This window comes from Cryphonectria parasitica (genome assembly GCF_011745365.1).
Source record: "Cryphonectria parasitica EP155 unplaced genomic scaffold M406scaffold_2, whole genome shotgun sequence".
Lineage (NCBI taxonomy): Eukaryota > Fungi > Ascomycota > Sordariomycetes > Diaporthales > Cryphonectriaceae > Cryphonectria > Cryphonectria parasitica.
The window spans coordinates 156,884-174,566 of NW_024468910.1; the positions used below are offsets into that span (position 1 = coordinate 156,884).

At 51.2% G+C, this 17,683-nt stretch overlaps 4 protein-coding genes across 4 annotated transcripts; 2 read left to right on the top strand and 2 right to left on the bottom strand.

Annotated features, from left to right (window-relative positions):
• Positions 1-1,928: 1,928 nt before the first annotated feature.
• On the bottom strand, positions 1,929-3,254 carry M406DRAFT_320820 (uncharacterized protein). The gene is made up of 2 exons (XM_040919436.1): positions 2,490-3,254; positions 1,929-2,403 (listed from the first exon to the last, which is right to left on the bottom strand). The coding sequence occupies exon 2, from the start codon at positions 2,338-2,340 to the stop codon at positions 2,026-2,028; it is 315 nt and encodes a 104-aa protein (XP_040779185.1). The 5' UTR covers positions 2,341-2,403; positions 2,490-3,254; the 3' UTR covers positions 1,929-2,025.
• A 542-nt stretch (positions 3,255-3,796) lies between these two features.
• On the top strand, positions 3,797-6,513 carry M406DRAFT_349700 (uncharacterized protein; the record flags this gene model as incomplete). Its single annotated transcript, XM_040922491.1, has 5 exons — positions 3,797-4,047; positions 4,152-4,433; positions 4,501-4,592; positions 4,818-5,258; positions 5,306-6,513. 5 exons carry the CDS (start codon positions 3,797-3,799, stop codon positions 5,971-5,973), a joined length of 1,734 nt encoding a protein of 577 aa, XP_040779186.1. The 3' UTR covers positions 5,974-6,513.
• A 6,306-nt stretch (positions 6,514-12,819) lies between these two features.
• Positions 12,820-14,733, top strand: M406DRAFT_354865 (uncharacterized protein). The gene has a single exon (XM_040923011.1). The coding sequence runs from the start codon at positions 12,955-12,957 to the stop codon at positions 14,473-14,475; it is 1,521 nt and encodes a 506-aa protein (XP_040779187.1). The 5' UTR covers positions 12,820-12,954; the 3' UTR covers positions 14,476-14,733.
• A 377-nt stretch (positions 14,734-15,110) lies between these two features.
• On the bottom strand, positions 15,111-15,989 carry M406DRAFT_109216 (uncharacterized protein; the record flags this gene model as incomplete). The annotated part of the gene is made up of 2 exons (XM_040915343.1): positions 15,863-15,989; positions 15,111-15,814 (listed from the first exon to the last, which is right to left on the bottom strand). Exons 1-2 carry the CDS (start codon positions 15,948-15,950, stop codon positions 15,111-15,113), a joined length of 792 nt encoding a protein of 263 aa, XP_040779188.1. The 5' UTR covers positions 15,951-15,989.
• Positions 15,990-17,683: the final 1,694 nt, after the last annotated feature.

Here is a 17,683-nt window from a genome sequence, read left to right on the forward strand (position 1 = left end):
AGGCCTAGGCACCTTTGGCGGCGTTGGACAAATACATATAAGATCTGTGTCGCGAGCTGGGACATCACATTCAGGAGCTGGGCCTATCTGATTGGCTCACCTGGATCCACAGGCTCCAGTGCTCGGTCTATATAACGGCACTGCTCTTTTTAACGTTTCCTTCTCTTTTCTATTCAGAAGATAGTCCAAATGTACACACGTTTGTCCTCACCAACGTTCGCCCTGCTCGTCTCAATCTGTAACAGAAGCTGACGAGGCCGAACTGGGCGGAGTGTGACCAGATATCGGGGAGTGCAGGCGCAGCTGCTCGCCAGCCTGAGGCGGGCTGGCCTCGTCTGCGTTGATAGACCGGGCACGTTTCCTGGTCAGGCGGCTCTCTACTGGCGAGAGGGTGTAAACAGGAGGTCCTGATGGAGGTGGAGGTGGCGATCTGTTCTCGTCTACTGGCGTATTTGAAGAAGAAGAGACAGGATGCTGCTGCTGCTGCTGCTGCTGCTGCTGATATTCTGAGTGCCGCCTGGCAAGGGCATCTCTAGATCTTATTAACATAGCATGAAGCTAATGGGCGAATAGACAGACAGAGAAGGAGGAGGTAGTGTGCAAGACATGGATGGCCCTGATGAGTTGGAAGCTATGTCTGTCATTTTAGAAGGGGAGAGGAGGTTGGGAATGGAACGCCCTGGCCAGCGAGCCAAGCTAATAGAGGGGGGTGGGGAGCGGACCCTGATGACAATGGCAAGTAGCGGAAGATGTGTGTAGGTGTGGTGGTTGTGGACGTGGGTATTTTCTCTTCCTCCCTCTCTATCTCTGCCAGGAATGTCATTGCAAATTTCGTATTACTCTTCTGCCTGGTAGATAGCATCACTGCTAGTAGCGTCTGATACCATTTGTGTCTTGCCAAAACGACTGATTCATCTAATTCGCACAGAGTGTCACTGTTATGACCCGTGGTCCAGGCATAAACTATATGTACGGTTGGAAGGAATATTCGAACAGCGAGTTCGAATATCTGCTGATCTTTTGATCTATGTACTGTACAGTCACGCTACAGGATTTGAACCGCCCCAGGTCTACTAGCTGTGAGGGCCCTGACAACTTAAATAACTCATAGTGACAGCGCTAATTAGCACTAATATCTAACTATCCTGCAGATATCCAGCAACAACTTTCCCATGTGTCACCGAAGCTAGTAGCATTGGTACAGTCGGCCAGAGTGCTCCGGCCTTGCAAAGATGCGTTGCATAAAAGCCCATCTTGGTGCAAAGAGCGAAAAGTCGCAAAGACACGATCCTCCCGTCCAAATCCTCAGCAATCTCGTTGCAGTACCCGCTTACAGCAATTGGCCGTCGACTCTTTCCTCTCAGACTGGTATGCACGCCACAACCAGCCTTTCAATTTTCTCACTGTCTTCTTTGCCAAATCCCAATTCAGATTTTGCTTATAGGTTCTGTTATAATCTAATTGCTGGTGATTTGGTTTAGATTTCAATAACCGCCGAACTTCTCATTGGAGCTGGGCGCTCTGATATATCTCCCAGAAAGCTATTAGAGAACGGTTCTTTTTAAGCTGTAGAAGCTGGCTGGGGCAATAAGTTGACTGGAATAACTAATAAGTTTTATAGGTTCAGTGTAGATGAGATGAAGACTTACTCAATGTAATATTCTGAGCTGTAATGCAGGGCAAAGGTTGCATACGCTTAAGGATTTAGGAAACTAAAGGGGTTTCGAAGATGTTTACGGAATTAGGGATATGATAGGATTATATAGCATATAGCGGCAGCGGAGAAATATTGAGGAGAACCGCCGAGGAGCGGCTACGGGGCTGTTGAAGCGTATGCAGATTTTAGCTTCTATAGTAGGAGTCAACAAGCATAGTATATACCTTACAGAGTCATTATTGGAAAGATAAGAATTGAAACGGTTTGGATTATAGTAAGAAAGCTTCTTATATTTGCAGAAGAACACTGGGAGAGCTATGGATCATGGTGTGCAAGTGCCAATGCATCCCAGATTGATACACTTCCTGCTAACCAGCGAACTCCCAAAAATCATAGTAACAGGCATCTCGGGCGGGCAGTACGTATCCGTGTGGCAGCCCCGTCTTGAGGCTGCTGCCGGCCTTGGCGAGGCCAAAGTCAGACAGCTTGATGTGCAGGGCGTTGCGGCCGGGATCGCGGTGCTGCACGAGGATGTTGGCCGGCTTGATGTCGCGGTGGGCGACCGGCGCAGGCCGCCCGTGGAGGTACATGATGGCCGACGCGCTCTGGTGGAGGATTACTACGCACTCCTCGTATGAGAAGGGGGCGGCCTGGTGCTGGTCCTCGAGGTTTCCGAGCGGCATGTACTCCAGGAACAGGCGGGGCAGCGGCGTGGTGTCGAAGAAGCAGAGCCGGACGATGTAGCTCTGCGATTGGGAGATATGTCAGCGCGCGCGGCCTCTCTCGGGAGAGAGGAGGGGGGGGGGGGGACCCTCATCTTTCTCTGGCTTACATTCGTACATTCGAGATCCTCCGCATAATGTCGATCTCGTTCTGCCAGTCCTCCTTCTTGTATCTCCCCGCTAAGGGCTGCTTGCAGGCATACTCCTCCCCCGTGCTAACATTCCACCGCCGGCTCACCACCCCGAATCCGCCGCAGCCGATCAGCCCTTTGTGGAGGAGGATAGGATTCTGGACAGGAGTCTGTGCCCCGCTATTACGCTCTGTCTCGGGGCCGCTCTGGAGGCCGAGTCCGTGCAGGAGGTCCTGCGGGCTTGCCGCACCCCGACAGAACCGCTCGACCCTGTCGGCGTAGGCAGATGTCGTTATGTCGTGGCGGGCCACAATGATGCGGAATTTGAGGCAGTCATCCAGTTCCACGATAAACGTCTTGGTCTCATTGATAGTATGGAACCCGTCGAGGATCCAGTCGAAGCTGCTGCGTACCTTGTCTCCCTGGTCGTTATATATCACCTTGGTTCCTCGCATAGAGCCGAGATCCCGTACAATCAGGCGCGAGTATTTGTCAGGGAAGCTGTTCTTATATGTTAGCGCGAAATGCCGCCTGCTGATACCAATTATGCCGGGCAAGATGACGTCGCAGGTATTGCTATCTGTCCCGAATACAAGGCCCGAGGATGTCCGCGGGACATCGCTGAACCGCACTTCAAGGTAGGGGAAAGGCGTCGAGGCTGCTGCTATCTTCTAGGAGCTCTGTCGACTCTCGGCTGCTGCGGCGGCGCGGCGCGGCTTCGTGCTGCTGCTTTGGGAATCTTGCAGGTACATGTCGCGAGCTAGACTCGATCGCATTCTGCGCATAATAAAGCCTTTTGTCCTGGTGAGGATAGATCTGGGCAATTAGGTCGGTGTCCGCCATGGCTGCAGGACTTCTCCTCTGCAGGAAAGAATGGAGGAGGGAGGGGATGACGACCAGCAGCAGTAGAGTAGCAGCAGCATCAAGGCAGACATACATCCTGCGTATTATAGCCGTTTCTGCGCCGCAGAGGAGAGGGGAGGGGGGCCAGAGACGCCCAGCGCACCACCAGCAGCGCATATCCAATGAAGCCACTCTTACCCCACAGGCAACCTCATAAGGCCGAGGGAGCACTCACAACAGGTACTTGATCCATGTCTGCGACAATATGGCAGGCTAGTGTACCCTCTGTGTGTGCGTGCTTCTGCAGTGCATTCCGGGGCTGTTTACGTCCGAGGTTGGAGAAAGGGGGGGGGGGGAGCCTGGGCCCGCAGCGGGCAGCTGACTCAGTGGGCTTCTCGGCCGCTCCCCTAGGGCCCAGCAGCAACGCGTCCCCTCCCTAAATTATGCCTGCCCCCGCGCCTCCTCCTTCCCTTCTGTCCTCCGTCCTCCTCGCTCTCTTTTCTCTGGCTTTACAGACCAACACCATAACCACCTCTGACCCTATATCACAAAAGCTTTTTGCCTGCGACATCGCTGCGTACAGTGATGCCGAGCTCGATCGGTATCTGGAAGGACAGCGTCTCTCCAGCGGCGTGAGGCTCGTCGAGGTCGAGGACCCCGAGAACCTGCCGGGAAGCTTCATCCAGCGGCTGAGGTAACGACCCGCCCTACTGCACCCTCCCTCTCTCTCTCTCTCTCTCACCCTCTACAGCTTCCCTCCCTACCTCCCCTCTGCTGTCCGCTGACACACCAGGCCAGAGATCGGGCACAACACACCAGCAATGCGGCACAGTCCTGCCCGGTCGACCCTGCCCAGCTCTCGGCGCGGCTGCTCGACATCTCTTCCGACAACACTACATCGTCGCGTCCCCGCCGCCCGCCGCCCGACCCCGAGAGCCCTAACCGCACCCTGATGCCCACACCCCGAGATGAGCGCGAGAGGCAGGACTACATGGACCTTGTCCAGGAGGGCGGCCGTCCTCTCTACGCCATTGACCTGATCAACAAGGTTGCTGAAAACCCGTCTTCATACGAGCATCTGTTGCAGCCCTAGCAACAAAACATGTCCTCGGATACCTTTAGTAACTGGTCTACTTTTTGCCAGCAGCTGGAAACTTGGCGGGAGTTCCGCTGCTAGCAACACCTCAACAGGGGCTACCGCGCTAGCTCGATCCCTCCTATGGGAGAACTACTGGCATGGTATGCTGCAGTATTCTAACTACTTCGATCGAAAGTTCCGACGCCCGTTCCAGACCTATACGGAAGCAATATGGGAGCTCCTCGCCAGTTATAGCTTCGTCCGGCCGTTCGAGTTCCACGACGATCCCACACAGCAAGACAGGCTGACCACCTGGATCGAGTACCTCGGCTACCACTGCTAGCTGCACTACGTACGCACTGTCCGTGTTAAGCAGCGGCAGCCAGGGTACGACGCGGCATGGGAGACGCTCGTGCGCTCGGGCATGCTGAGGCCGTTCGAGACCGAGGAGTATATATGCGAGTTCAAATCTGTGTTTCAGCGCCAGCACGAAGAAGACCAGGCTGCGCAAGCTCTCAGATCAGCCAGGTCGGCTGCTGAAGATGTTCCGAGGCGGGCGCGCGGGGACAGCAGCAGCTCTCGCCACACCTCGGCAGCGCGCATGCAGAGAATGGAGGCGGCCAGGTCGAGGCTCGAAGCAGCAGAAGAGGCATTAGCGCTGATCAAGAGGCGGAACGACCTTATTGGGGAATTCAAGAGAGCGACAGAGGATTACTGTATAGAAAAGAGAGAGATGGGGCATGATCGTATCCGGATGCAATGGGTCCTGGACCAAGTCCCGCTCGTCGAGGCTGAGCTGAACGGCGCTAGGCCTGCGGGCGGGACCGGTCTAGCTGCTGCTGCTGCTGCTGCTCCTGCTGCTTGCGGCACAAAGAGGCGACTCGGAACCACGACGACCACGACGACGATGGCGACGACGAGGCTGCGTATGACCAAACGACCAAGAGACAGAGACGGGAAAGGATCAAAAGGCAGAAACGAGATGCTGGCGAGCCTGGCCCGACGCCAGGAGCGAGACCAAAGCGCAGCCGAGAGGATGCTGCTGATAACAGACTGTCCCTCAAGCGGCTAAAACGCCGCAGCGGCGACGGCGACAGCCTGGGCTCGCATGGGGAGATGGCCGGCGGTGCTGGCACGGGTGCAGCTGGGGGCCCTCAGGGGCCGGAGGCTGTCGAGGCCGGCTACGAACACGCCGCAGGAGCGATAGAAAGGCCAGCTCCGAAGGGGAGCAAGCACCCCAGCGGTCATCCACAGCAGACAGGGAGCCCGAGACACGCCTCTCGGCCCCGGACGACCAGCCAGCTGCCCCGCCGCAGTGCTCGGATTGCCGCCCGCCGGGAGGCGCTGCAGGCTGCTCCCGCTCCACCCAGCGCCTCCCGAGGCCCACCCCAAGGCTCGCGCCGGAGGCTGGCGCAGGCACCACCAGCGCCTACAGCAGCCGCAGGGGGCCGCCAAGACCACCGTGCGAGGCTTCCGCCGACCAAGACCAGGAGGCAGGGCGCAAGAGGGGGTGGCAGGCGTGCCGCAGCAGAGGTCAGGTGAATACGAGAAAACCAATGAGATATGGAACAAGGGGGAGAGAAATATAGTGAACCAGAACTCGGGCGCTGTGTGCATTAAAAATACATCTGAGCAGTAGGGGCGCTGTTGACCAAGACATGCCTGTGCAGAGATGCAACAACAGACAGAGGCCAATGTGGCATAGGGTCAAGGTGAAATATCTGCTCTATACCTGTCCAGGTGGCCCAAAAACAGAAAGGCCTGAGTCCACTTGTTTCCAAGGAGGGGCTCGCCCTGGACCTCGAAGATTTTCTGTGCAAAGAACCTTAGTTCTGAGTGGCTTGGTGGAAGCCTTAGGCTTTGCTGGAGGAGGATCCATTCAACTAGCTTTCTTTCTTGAGCAATGGAGAGTCTCTGATTATGATATTATCAAAGATGGAAATTGAGGAAATAAATTGGCGCTCTCAAGAAAGCGGATCTTTTGAGCAGCAGATGCGGTTTGTGAGCTGCTGATATCGGAGCCATGGATGACAGTGCGGATATAGATGTTATAGAAATGGTAGGTAGGATTCAGATTCTGGGCTCTTCTATGGACGGATATATGTGCGATAAACTACTTATGTATAAATATAAAATTGCAGTGTAAATATTTTTAGGGAGGTGGTGATTTAAGTTTTCAAACTGCCACAGCGCCAAGGTCATTATTGGCATGATATAACTGAGAGACTCGAGCCTACCCTCGAGCCTTGTCCTTTCGAAATTCCTTCCGCCACCACTATCACCATAGGCATCGCAATTATCATCGGTCTCACTGTCCACAATCGTTCTCGACTAGCTCGCTGCCATTCCCTTGCCTGCCACCCCCTCCGCACTGTTGGGCATCTAGCGCCCTTTATAAAGCTTTTAACGCCCGCTATCAAGCTTCCCGCGCGCGCCATTGGGATTCCGGAATCCTACTCGAATTTGAATAACTTTTATAAGTTCGAGATCTTGTGAGATATATGCCGCTTCGATTAGAAATATATATATTCATAAATATATAATTAGTTTTTATATAAAAATTTTATTTAATAAGTTATTATATATTTTATAATATGCATGTAATGAGCACTGCAGTAATCCGAAGATTCCTAAGTACTGATTGGGTTTATGCTAGCAAGAGCGATATCGAAGTATCAAGTCTTTGAATACGGAAACGTCCAAGTCCTGATAATCAATGTAGGTGTTCACTGCCTTTGGAGCTACTCAGTACGTAAGACTGAATACTTAGATTGACAACTGAAGAGCTATGGCACAGAATTTCAAGGCCTGGCTGGGAAGCCGGCGCCACTCGGACATCACTGTCTTCACAGAGGGATCCAAGGGGACGGAGGGAGTAGGCTATGGCTTTGCTATCTACAAAGGGCTGGGCAGCGAGGCACTACAGAAAGGCCTTGGCTCTCTTCATGCCACCGCAGCAGTATACGATGCAGAGGCAGTCGGGGCCTGGCGCGGACTGGAGGCTGCCATAGAGATAGCCAAGCCGGAAAGCCCTATTACAGTCTGCCTGGATAATACATCAGTTATTACCGGGCTGCATGGAAGGCCAGGGGACTCCTCACAATGGGCCTTTCTCTCCTTCCAGAACAGAATGGACACAAGGAGAGCGCCTATTTCAGTCAAATGGTCCCCAGGGCATCTGGGCATTGCTGGGAATGAAATGGCGGATAGTCTAGCAAAGGCAGGGCAGTCAGGTCCAGCTGATAGCAAGGCTGGCCCGACGATCTCGGGCCTCAAAAGCCACTGCCGCGATATGCTGCAGGCTTTCAGAACCAAGGACTGGGCTCGAACCGAGAAGGGCCTCTCGAAATGGTACAAGTCCTGACGGCTCGAGCCAGAAACGTCCTGCCCGGCCGAGCTCAATCTTGACCGCCGCACCCTCCACCAATTCCTAGCTACAAGAACTGGGCATGGAGACTTCGAGTGGTACCACGAGGCTTTCCGGCACGAAGACGCAGCATTGCACTGCAAGTGTGGGCGGGCTCGCACCCAAGACCATTTAGTGAACTGCCGGCTCGTCCGGCGGTCCTTCTCGAGGTGGCCCTGGCCTGGCAAACGTCCGAGACGCTTACCAGAGACGCCAGGAGAGAAACGGCAGTACCTGGAGGACCTGATGCATCAGCCAGAGGCCTTCCGCCGCTTTGTTGAGGTAACAAGGTTCTATGAGCGGTGCTGCCCTCCTGGGATAGTTACCACGAACAAGCGGGCTGAGGGCCCACAGAGAGCTGTCGGCAGGGTCCCTCGGGTCCCTGAGGGAGTGAGGGAGCGGCTCCGAAGAGTGGACTCGGACCTGGCTGGAGCGCAGAACCCGGAGGACCAGGGGCTGCAGGAGGAGGACTTGGAGGGGGGCGGGTGGGGAGCGAGGAGGGTGAGAGCGATAATGAGGATGAAGAGGAAGGGTGAAAGTAGCGATGGAGGCGATAGGGACGGTAGAAGGAGGCAAGGATGAGGGGAGGAAGAGGAGGAAAGGAAAGGAAAGGAAAAAAAAAATTACCATCTCGTCTTAGACGACATACTTCCGCGCCTACCGGCGACACGACACTCAGCCCATGCTTTAGACATTCGAGGCTATGCCTTATTTCCTTTTCCTAGTTACTGCTTGCATACGGAGGCGAGGGAGGGACCGAACAGACGGCAATGCCGTCGCTGTCACTGGACTTTGAATCGCTGGATAGGTAAAGGTCTGTGTATAGTATATATATAGAGACTCTAGCCTAGCTCAGCGCGCCTTATACCCCTCGGGAGGTCTGGAAAGGATAGCTACGCTTCCTTTCCCTCTAGCGTCAAATAACACAAACAAACAAACAAACAAACTGAAGAGCTATGTACAAAGATCTATCTACTGGTGATAATGACTGTGATTATATATCCTGCTCTTCAGTATAGCTCTGGGGATCTGAGAGCAGATCCGCAGATCCTGCCTCCATCATAACTCTAACTCTAGGTTATGTAGTCCTAGTCCGAGGTTTTGCTATATACAACAGAGAATGTAGTGCTATAGCAAAAGCAGTTACATTATTATAAATCTGCAATACAATATCTCTAAGGAAGTTGCTCTTAATTCTCTCGAACTCTGCTTTCCATTCTAATAGGGCTGAGGGAGAAGACATTGTATCTGGATGATTCATGCTAAGAAGGTTTTCTCTAAGTTAACTTATCCTGCACTTACCTGCTAACTACAGTTCAACTGTGCTACAGCAGCTACTCCGAAGATTCTATTAGCAGCTAAATAAGATAGATGCAGCTGCAGCTAAGCTTTCAGCTAAGCTTTCGCTTTTTTTTTCTATCTGCAATTATTATACAGGATTGATTCTCAACTTCTTCCTATTATCATCATTGCTATTTCTATTCTATCTATTCTTCGTATCCAAGAAGCTTTCTGAAGCTATGCTTTGCAAAAATCTTTTCAAGAAGCTGTGAAATGCTAGCTCTCGAGAGCGCAGTAGAGCTATATTGCTAGCTCTATCATTAGCAAGTAAGTGCAAATCTGAGCTCAGAATGTATATGCTTTCTAGAGACTTACAAAGTCTAGTGAATTATTAACCTCTTTAGCTTGTAGATCCGGGAGATAATACGAAGAAGTTTTCCAATGATTGTACAAACCGATATGTTGCTGCATGTCCGCCTGCTACAGATGCTCAAAAGATTCCAGCTAATGCAATTGTGGGAATCTAAGAGCTCCATCCGCTAGTTACTCAAAAGGCCTTAGGATCTTCATCCAGTGGTGCGCAGGCACAAGTTCTTTCCGTTCAACCTACTACTGATACTTGGATGCTCCGCGCAGGAACTGATGCTGGAGCTAAGGCGCCTCAGCCTGCAGCAGCAGTGCATCAGCTAGCTCTATCTATTTCCCAGAGATTGTGGAATAATGCTTATGATCTTCTTGAGAAGGTTAAAGATACTGCTAAGCTTGTTGAGGCCTATTTGAGAACTGTGGCTGAAGTTATCGGAACTGAGGCTTCTGCTGCTGATGCTGCTGATAACTTGACCAAACTGAACAATTCTGAAACCCGAGACATATATATGAAGAAGCTGGTTGAGGAAGGCAAAGCGCAGATCTTCAAAGCATTGAAGATTACAAAGAAAGTTAGTGACTTTGCTAACTTCATCCTGAAAGCCAAGGGAATAGTTAACTTGGCTATTCAAAACTTCCTGCAAGCTGTACTTCTATAAGCTTGGATCTGTGCTGGACTGCAAGTAGATTTCTATATCTCGCATCTTGCCTGATTCTTGTGCCAGCTGATATATCCAGATTCTTACTAATCCTGCAAATGCTACAAAATCCAACCTTGCAAGCATTGCTTACGTCGTCTTCCGAATGAACTGGTATTGTGCTCTGATGGAGTATCTCTTCGATAAAGATAAGATCAGAATTGGAAACAAATCTTTCGAGTTTGTTATGCAGCAATTGGAAGAAGCAGTTATAATGCTATACAAATCTCTTTTCTTATATCAGATTAAGAGTATCTGCTCTTATTATCAGAACTAAGGCTGGGTTTTTCTCTGTAGCTTTGCAAATGTAGATGACTGGGATGCTAGTCTGAGCAGCATTAAAGATGCTGAAGCTGCTATCGAGAGTTTTTCCAAATAGTATTATCAAGAGTAAGTTAAAGGGGGTAACCTCCGGCCACACCAACTTCCGGCCACCCCGGCCCGCCTTACCACCCACCCACATATATATTGTTTTATATACATTCTTCATCCTATTCACCCACCACGATGCAGTCCTCCTCATCAGTAGGTAATTCGATACTGTTCTCTTCGTCTAGACTATCTTCGTTTCTATCAGCAGCTTTTTGAGCCCTCTGTATATCCTCAATGTCTGCAAACCTCGAGTTCGGGCTCAAATCAACCTTCCTTCTTTTAGTAGGCCTTTTAGCTTCCATTTGCCTTTCCAGGACTTCGTTCCTCTCCAGAGCTTTTGCAAACTCGAGATCCCTCTCGTTAAACGCTTTTTGTATCTTCCTAAAGAGTATACGTTGCGCTGCCTTGGATGAAAGCTGGTGCCGATTCTTCTGTAGCTGATGATATAGATCTTTGGCCTTGCGAGGAGTTGAAAAGATAGCTAGCTAGCTTGAGGAGGCTTTCTGGGTATGCTGGGCTGCTGTTAGTACTCTTGAACTCGAATTTGACTGATTCTGAATATGCTGAGGAGTGTTCTCGAGGAGAAGAGGGCTCAAGAGCGGCTTGGAGGGTCTAATAAGCTATAAATCACTAGCTTTCCATCCAGACTTGATATTCTTGCTAGAAAGATCTTCCATACGGGCTTTGTAATAGTTCTAGAGGAATAAATGCTTGCTAAAGACTGTTGAATCTCCCCATTAGCTGATATAACTGACTTTTCGTCTGTATGCCTTCTTGAGAGCTGAAAAGATCTCTAGATCGAGGGGTTGAAGTACGTGAGAGGTATGAGGAGGCAAGTAAATCAGCAGGATGTTGTTTTGATAGCATTGCTACATAAACTCGTTAGTTGTATGGCTGCTGTGGCCATTCAGGACTAATAGTCTGGTTTCTGAGGGGTCTGCTGGCTGGCTGGCTGGAATGAAGATCTTCTTCAGCTATTCGAGTGCTATAGCATTATCAGTTTATCCGTTCCTTGTTGCTGTAAACTACCAGCTATCGAAATACTCCAAGAAGAGAGAAAACTACTGTTGTTGTACTGTTTGCCCCTTGAAAATCACCAGAGGGAAGAGATAGGCATCTGTAGCAGAGATACACTCGAGGATCGAGGTTCAGAATCTCGACTCAGGCTCTTTTCGATGGATTGAACATGAAGAATAGCTACCAAGGACTAATCCGTTCGCTTCTTGGCCTTCAGCTATTCCAGCTTCGTTCATATTCCATCGATTAGCTGGTTTGATAGCTTGAACTTGAGGAAGATCGAAAAGACGAAACTAAGGCCGTATTACCTCTGTTGTAGCTCCGTTAGTTCGAGCTGAGGCAATCCTTTGACTCTTGCGAACCTGAATATCTGGATTTCTCTTCAAAAAAGCTTGTGCCCACTTCCTTCCTAGCGTTTGAGGGTCTCCTCTGATCTCGAGGATTCGTTGAGCAAAGTGCCTAAGCTCTGAGTGGCTTGGTGGAAGCCCCAGGGCTTCCTGAATGCGAATCCATTCAGCCAATTTCCTCTCCTGGCTAACAGAAAGCCTTTGCTTATGTTGATAGGCTGTTGAATGCGATTCTCCTCCTGCTAGGCGGTCCTGAAGAGTAGCTCGTGGTACACCCCACTGTTTCGAGGCCTGTCGCTGAGATACACCCTTTCTGACAGCCTCGAGGGCCTGGGCCAGCTCAAATTCGGTATAGGGCTTCATGATATACGTATAAAGGTCCTGTAAAGATATGAAGTTGATCAGAGTAAAATTGGTTGAGAAAAGATATTGAAAAAAAGAGGTGGCTGAAGAGGCCGGGGGGTCGGCCGGGGTGGCCGGAAGTTGGTGTGGCCGGAGGTTACCCCCTTTAACTTACGATAGCGATACTGTAGTACCGTTGCAGGACCAATATGGTGTGCGAGATGCTTACGGTTGTACGCTGGGTATCCTCCGTATAAGATTGTGAAGATTAGGTGCGGCGTACGCGAACACGAATGCGGGCAGGTGTTTTTTGGGTGTTGGTGTTGTTGGTGTTGTTGTTATCGACACTCTGTAGGAGATTAGGGGGTGACGTCCAAGGCGTGGAGTCTTTAGCGCGCGCTAATGCGAACGAATCAGAAATGCCGCCAACGTTTCCAAAGTTGCCGAGCTGGCCGCCGTTCTACAGCAAAGCGCACCTTGTCGCACTACATGCCTTGGTCACTCTCCACCTGGGCATATTCATCACCATTCCATCGTAATGGCACGTCTAGCCATGCACCACGACACACGTTCGTATTGATGCAAAAGCCGAACTGACATCCGCATTCCTCAGCGCCTCCTTACTTTCTACGTCGTGATTACCGTTCGCCATTCGCTCGGGCTACTCCCAGCCGAGCTCAATTCAGTCAACAACATGTCGACATCGCCAGTCCTCCCATGCCTCCGAATCACCGGTATCCCTCCCGAGCAAAGCGAACAAGAGGAACTCGTCGATTTTATTGAATTTTGCCACCCTGGGTACGAGTATCCTCACAATGTTCTTTTCCGGCTGCCAGCCCTGGACAAGTGCGACGGAAAGGCTGGTGTGCACCATGAGACAGCGCGTCTTGCGTGTTGTATCTTGGCCGGAAACGCGTGGGAGGGATGGCTGACGGCGAAGGAACCTGGCGGGCCGCGTGCCGACATTAATCACGATACTGAGGCCGTATTAGCAGAGAGCCGCTACTTCTTCCACCGCCCGCCTGACCCAGCTGCAACAGACCAAAGCTATACTACGCAATACCCCATCGTCCGCGATTTCGAGTCTTGGCTTTTTCCCCGAGGCAACCTGCCGCTCTACTGGCAATCCCTCGCTATTCCAGCAGTCTCTGCATCCGCGCAAAAACCCCCACGTCGCTGCGCGGTCAGCAGCCGCTTTCTGCCGCTAGAGAATGCCCACCTCATCCCCTTGAGCCAAAGCACTTGGTTCGATAAGAATATGATGGGCCTTTACCAGCGCATGACTGGTACCTCCCGCACGCGATGGATCAATCAGCCGCCGAACTGCCTCCTCCTTACCAAAGACATACATTATCTTCTCGACCAGACCGAACATCTTACATTTACCCTCCGTCGAGTCCCAGCCGACGCCGCGCAGACATTCGGAATCCAAACATATACTTCACGGAATGCTTCGAGCGAATCGCAATCGATGGCCCTGATTTGTCACGTTCTACGTCCTAGCCCTGCCAACGAAATCGGCCAAGTCTACCACCTCCGCTCCCTCGAGCCGCTGCAGGGCATTCTGCCTGAGTACCTCTTCGCAAACTTCGCGCTCAAGATTTGCAACCTATGTATCTTCTTCCAAGACGACGGGGTCCGGCGCTACTGCTTTGAGCTCAACGTGGATAAGGTGGATGGCAGGATGTCGAACACAGTGCAAATCGCAACATTCCACAAGTCTGAGTTTCAGAAATCCAGCAGGAGCCCTACCATGCGACGGAACTCGAGCCAGGCATCGTCTAACAAACGTGCCCGCAGTGTCCGAGACGAAGAGGAAGGTGACGGATCCAAATGGAGCCCTAGGTGGTTTGGAATAGGAGGAGATGTACATGACTATTCCCAAGACAGCTATTGGGATGACATTGGCGACCAACCCGTCACTTCACATAGTCATGGCACTGCGGAGAGTACAATACTAAACGCGTCAATGGAAGACCGAGGCCGTAGCCTCCAGCGGTCCTTTGCTGGGACGATGTGGACCCCAGTCTTGCCCGACGAAGACCATATGCACGGCGACCAAAGCTGCAGGAGCTGGGTTGTGATGGATAAGCCATGTACACTGGTCGTCGATGATGGAAAAGGTGTAATGGACAATCCTGAACGATCCTGCTCTTCCCCTCCAAGGAAAAAGCGCCGGCGTTTGACGTCAGCTGCGTTATCAGAGGTTGGCTGAGCGTGAGAATTGCTTGCCAGACGCAGCATACTATTTATAAAGCTGGCTTCCCCGCTCTTTGGCTGATATTCACTTTTCATTGAAGTATAAGCCAGGAGATAAATCGTCTTTGCCAGGGAATTATGAAAGGTCTCCGATGTGTTTAAGCTCTGGGTAGAGTTGATCAATCTTTCCTTCAAGGAGCTTCTAGATATTCTCGATAACATTGAGACCCGGAGAATAGGCCGGATGGTCTAAAAAAGACACTCCGTTGTCCGCACAGAATTCGGCCAAGAACTCCTTTACTTTCTGTCCTGTATGGGTCCTCGCTCCGTCTTGGAGGAAGAGGGATCCAGGCTCGCAAACAGTAGGCAAATTGTGCGAGGCCAGGTGGGTCACTGGCCCCACTATCGCCAGCCAACCTAGCTATAGCCCCAGTTAACCAGCTTTTTTCTTCCCTTCCTTTCTTTTCCTCCCTTTTTTCCTTCCCTAAGCGCAGTCCAATACAGTTCATTTCCCATACAAATGGGCTTCATATAGTTCCACAATCCTCTTGGCCGTGACGCCTCCTCGAGGAGAATCTGGATAGGCGTTGACCACGTCACGAAGCTCCTGCGCGCCTTCGATCTCGCCAGTGCCAACCAGCGGGAGCAGATTCAAGAGAAAGTGAGATCGATTGGATTTCCTTCCCCGCCGTTTTCCATCTGTTGTGCCGGATAACAATAAGGAGGACAGGGAGGATTCGACCTTTCAAGAGTGGTGCTTGAATCTGGGGTGTTCCCGTGGCTTTGGCGTACCACCTTTTGTCGCTTCGTCCTCGGTGGTGAAGTGTTATCTTCCAGTTTGCGTTTATGTTGCTTAGTTACTCCCGAGCGCGGGTCCTTGAAACTCGGTTCGCCTCTTTCGTAGCCATCCACAATATCGCGTATCTGCGACACGAGTGTCTGAGATGTTTCGAAGTCTTTGAGGCTCTGGGCCTGCCAAAAGGCTGTGGAATCATGCGCCTCTTCAGTCTCTTTCTGCCAATATTTGGCATTTGAATCGGAACTTTGAACACGCTCCTGACATGACTCGAGTAGCGACTTGGCCTTCCTGGCTTCGATCTCCCAATGTAAGGCCTCTTTTTTGGCTTGTTCAGTCTCTCGGGCTGTCTCTTGAAGTTTCAAGGACAATCGCTCGTTATCTGCTCGGTGCTTGCTGGCTTCGGCTGCTTCGTCAATGAGTGGTGTGATCCATACGCTCGCGAAGTACGGTTTTTCCAATCTCGCGCGACATATAGCACATTCTAGGAAGGCTGAGAGACCGTCCTTGTTGCGCGCGAGCTGCCATTCCCGAACGCAGGTCTCGTGAAGCAAGTGTCCTGCCATCTGTGTTAAAACGAATCAAACTTCGATAGACCACAACATACCACAGGGATTCAAAGCTTTCAGCGGCAGGGCAATAGAATGCGTATCAAAACAGATACTACAATCTGCTGGGGATGGCATAGCGACCATAGATATGTAGGAGAGATGGCAGTAGAAGACGAGGTAGAATATGCTACAGAATATTTGAACGTAACTCAGTAGATTCGGCTGGGGTCGGATGACGTTTCAGCTGTAAGCAAACGTCAGGCCAACATCCCAGGCGAATCGGAAGCCAGGTGCCGGCAGGAAACATCTCTTATGTCAGCGACCCAGGGTTAGGGCTAGACCAGCAGGGGTGGATCGCTACGATGCACGACGACTGGATATGCGCGACTACAAATCCAAGGCACATACCCTACCGTACCCTACCCAGCAACACCACCGCGTCACGGAAGTCTCTCTCTACCTATCTTTCTCTGCCCGATCGCAACCACTGTCACCGTCCACCCACACCGTCCACCAACAACGCCACCACCGCGAACAAAACGGTCACGATGGAGGTCAATACCGAGCACCGTGCGAACCATACAAACGTCGTCTCCCAGAGCCCTTCTGTTGACGTGGACATGATGTCCTCCTCGATGGGTACGCCGCCTGACCTCAAAACGGTACCCTCTCGCGAGACGTCCTCGCAACCTACCATGGACAAGAACATGTCTACCCTCACTAGCGACGAGGGCCCTGCGAACCATCTCGCCACGCCGGATGCCAAGCTCGAGCCTGATATGTAAGTCCTCTACCACTTCCTTACCTACTTTTTCGCGTCTTTACCCTTGTTTTCTACCATCCTAAAGCCTCAGAGGGGAGGACGGGGCCTCTTTATGCCATCCCCTGCTGCTGCGGGTCAAGTATCATCACGTACATCTCGCCACATATCCGCTTCTCTCCGTTTTCCATCTTCTTCCCATGTTCTCTTTTTGTTTTGTTGCCCGGATGCTGTTTTGTGTGTTTTCTCTCCAGGCAGCGATAGCTGGCGAGTAAGCAGCTTGGCAAGTGTGGAGCAGGCAGCACTCGCGATAATTCTGAGGGGGATCCGGCGATAGTCGCTTAGTCGACCAAGTGTATGTGTGCGCAGCCAGGCCCAGCAGCCAGCAGGGAAACCTCATCCGATCCGGCAAGCACAATCTTACTTTCAAATCTTCCAAAACAATATAATTGTTCCGGAAAACTTCCGGTAGTGGAGAATGAAGTGATAGGATATATACTCTGGAAAGCCTAGGGATTTGGCTCCTCAGGGATGGAAAGCAATGTCCTTGATTGAACAATGTACACCAGAGCCAAAGTTTACAGCACCCTTTTCTACTTCCCATCTTCATTCAGTCTTTACTTGTCCCAGCGGCAGTATTCACATCTTTGACAAATTTTTTGTTTTTTGGCTTACCAAGACCATGAGAGCCTTCTCATTGTTCTTGAGACTGACTCTTGGTGATCATCCTATGCTATTCATTCATTACCTTCCCACTCAGTGGGGGATTGACTAACCTCCCATTTCCACAACACGTTACTCTTCCATTTGCTGGGAAGGAGTAATCATGTGCATAAGCAAAGTTGCTGCCTGGTTAATCATCATAACCAGGTTGTTACTTGGATTATGAAATCTCAGAAAAGCGCTTGATTGCTTATTGCACTTACTTCATCATGCTTTCCAAACTCGGATGTAGTCTTATGTTCTACAGACTGTATAATATATGCGGACTCGGATTATACAACACAATTCTTACACGCCATTATCCCCCCCCCCCCCCCTATCAACCGACACTACATGCACCCATGATCCAGAAAAAGAATTGTCAGCATCTCATTACCACTAAAAGTACATGTTG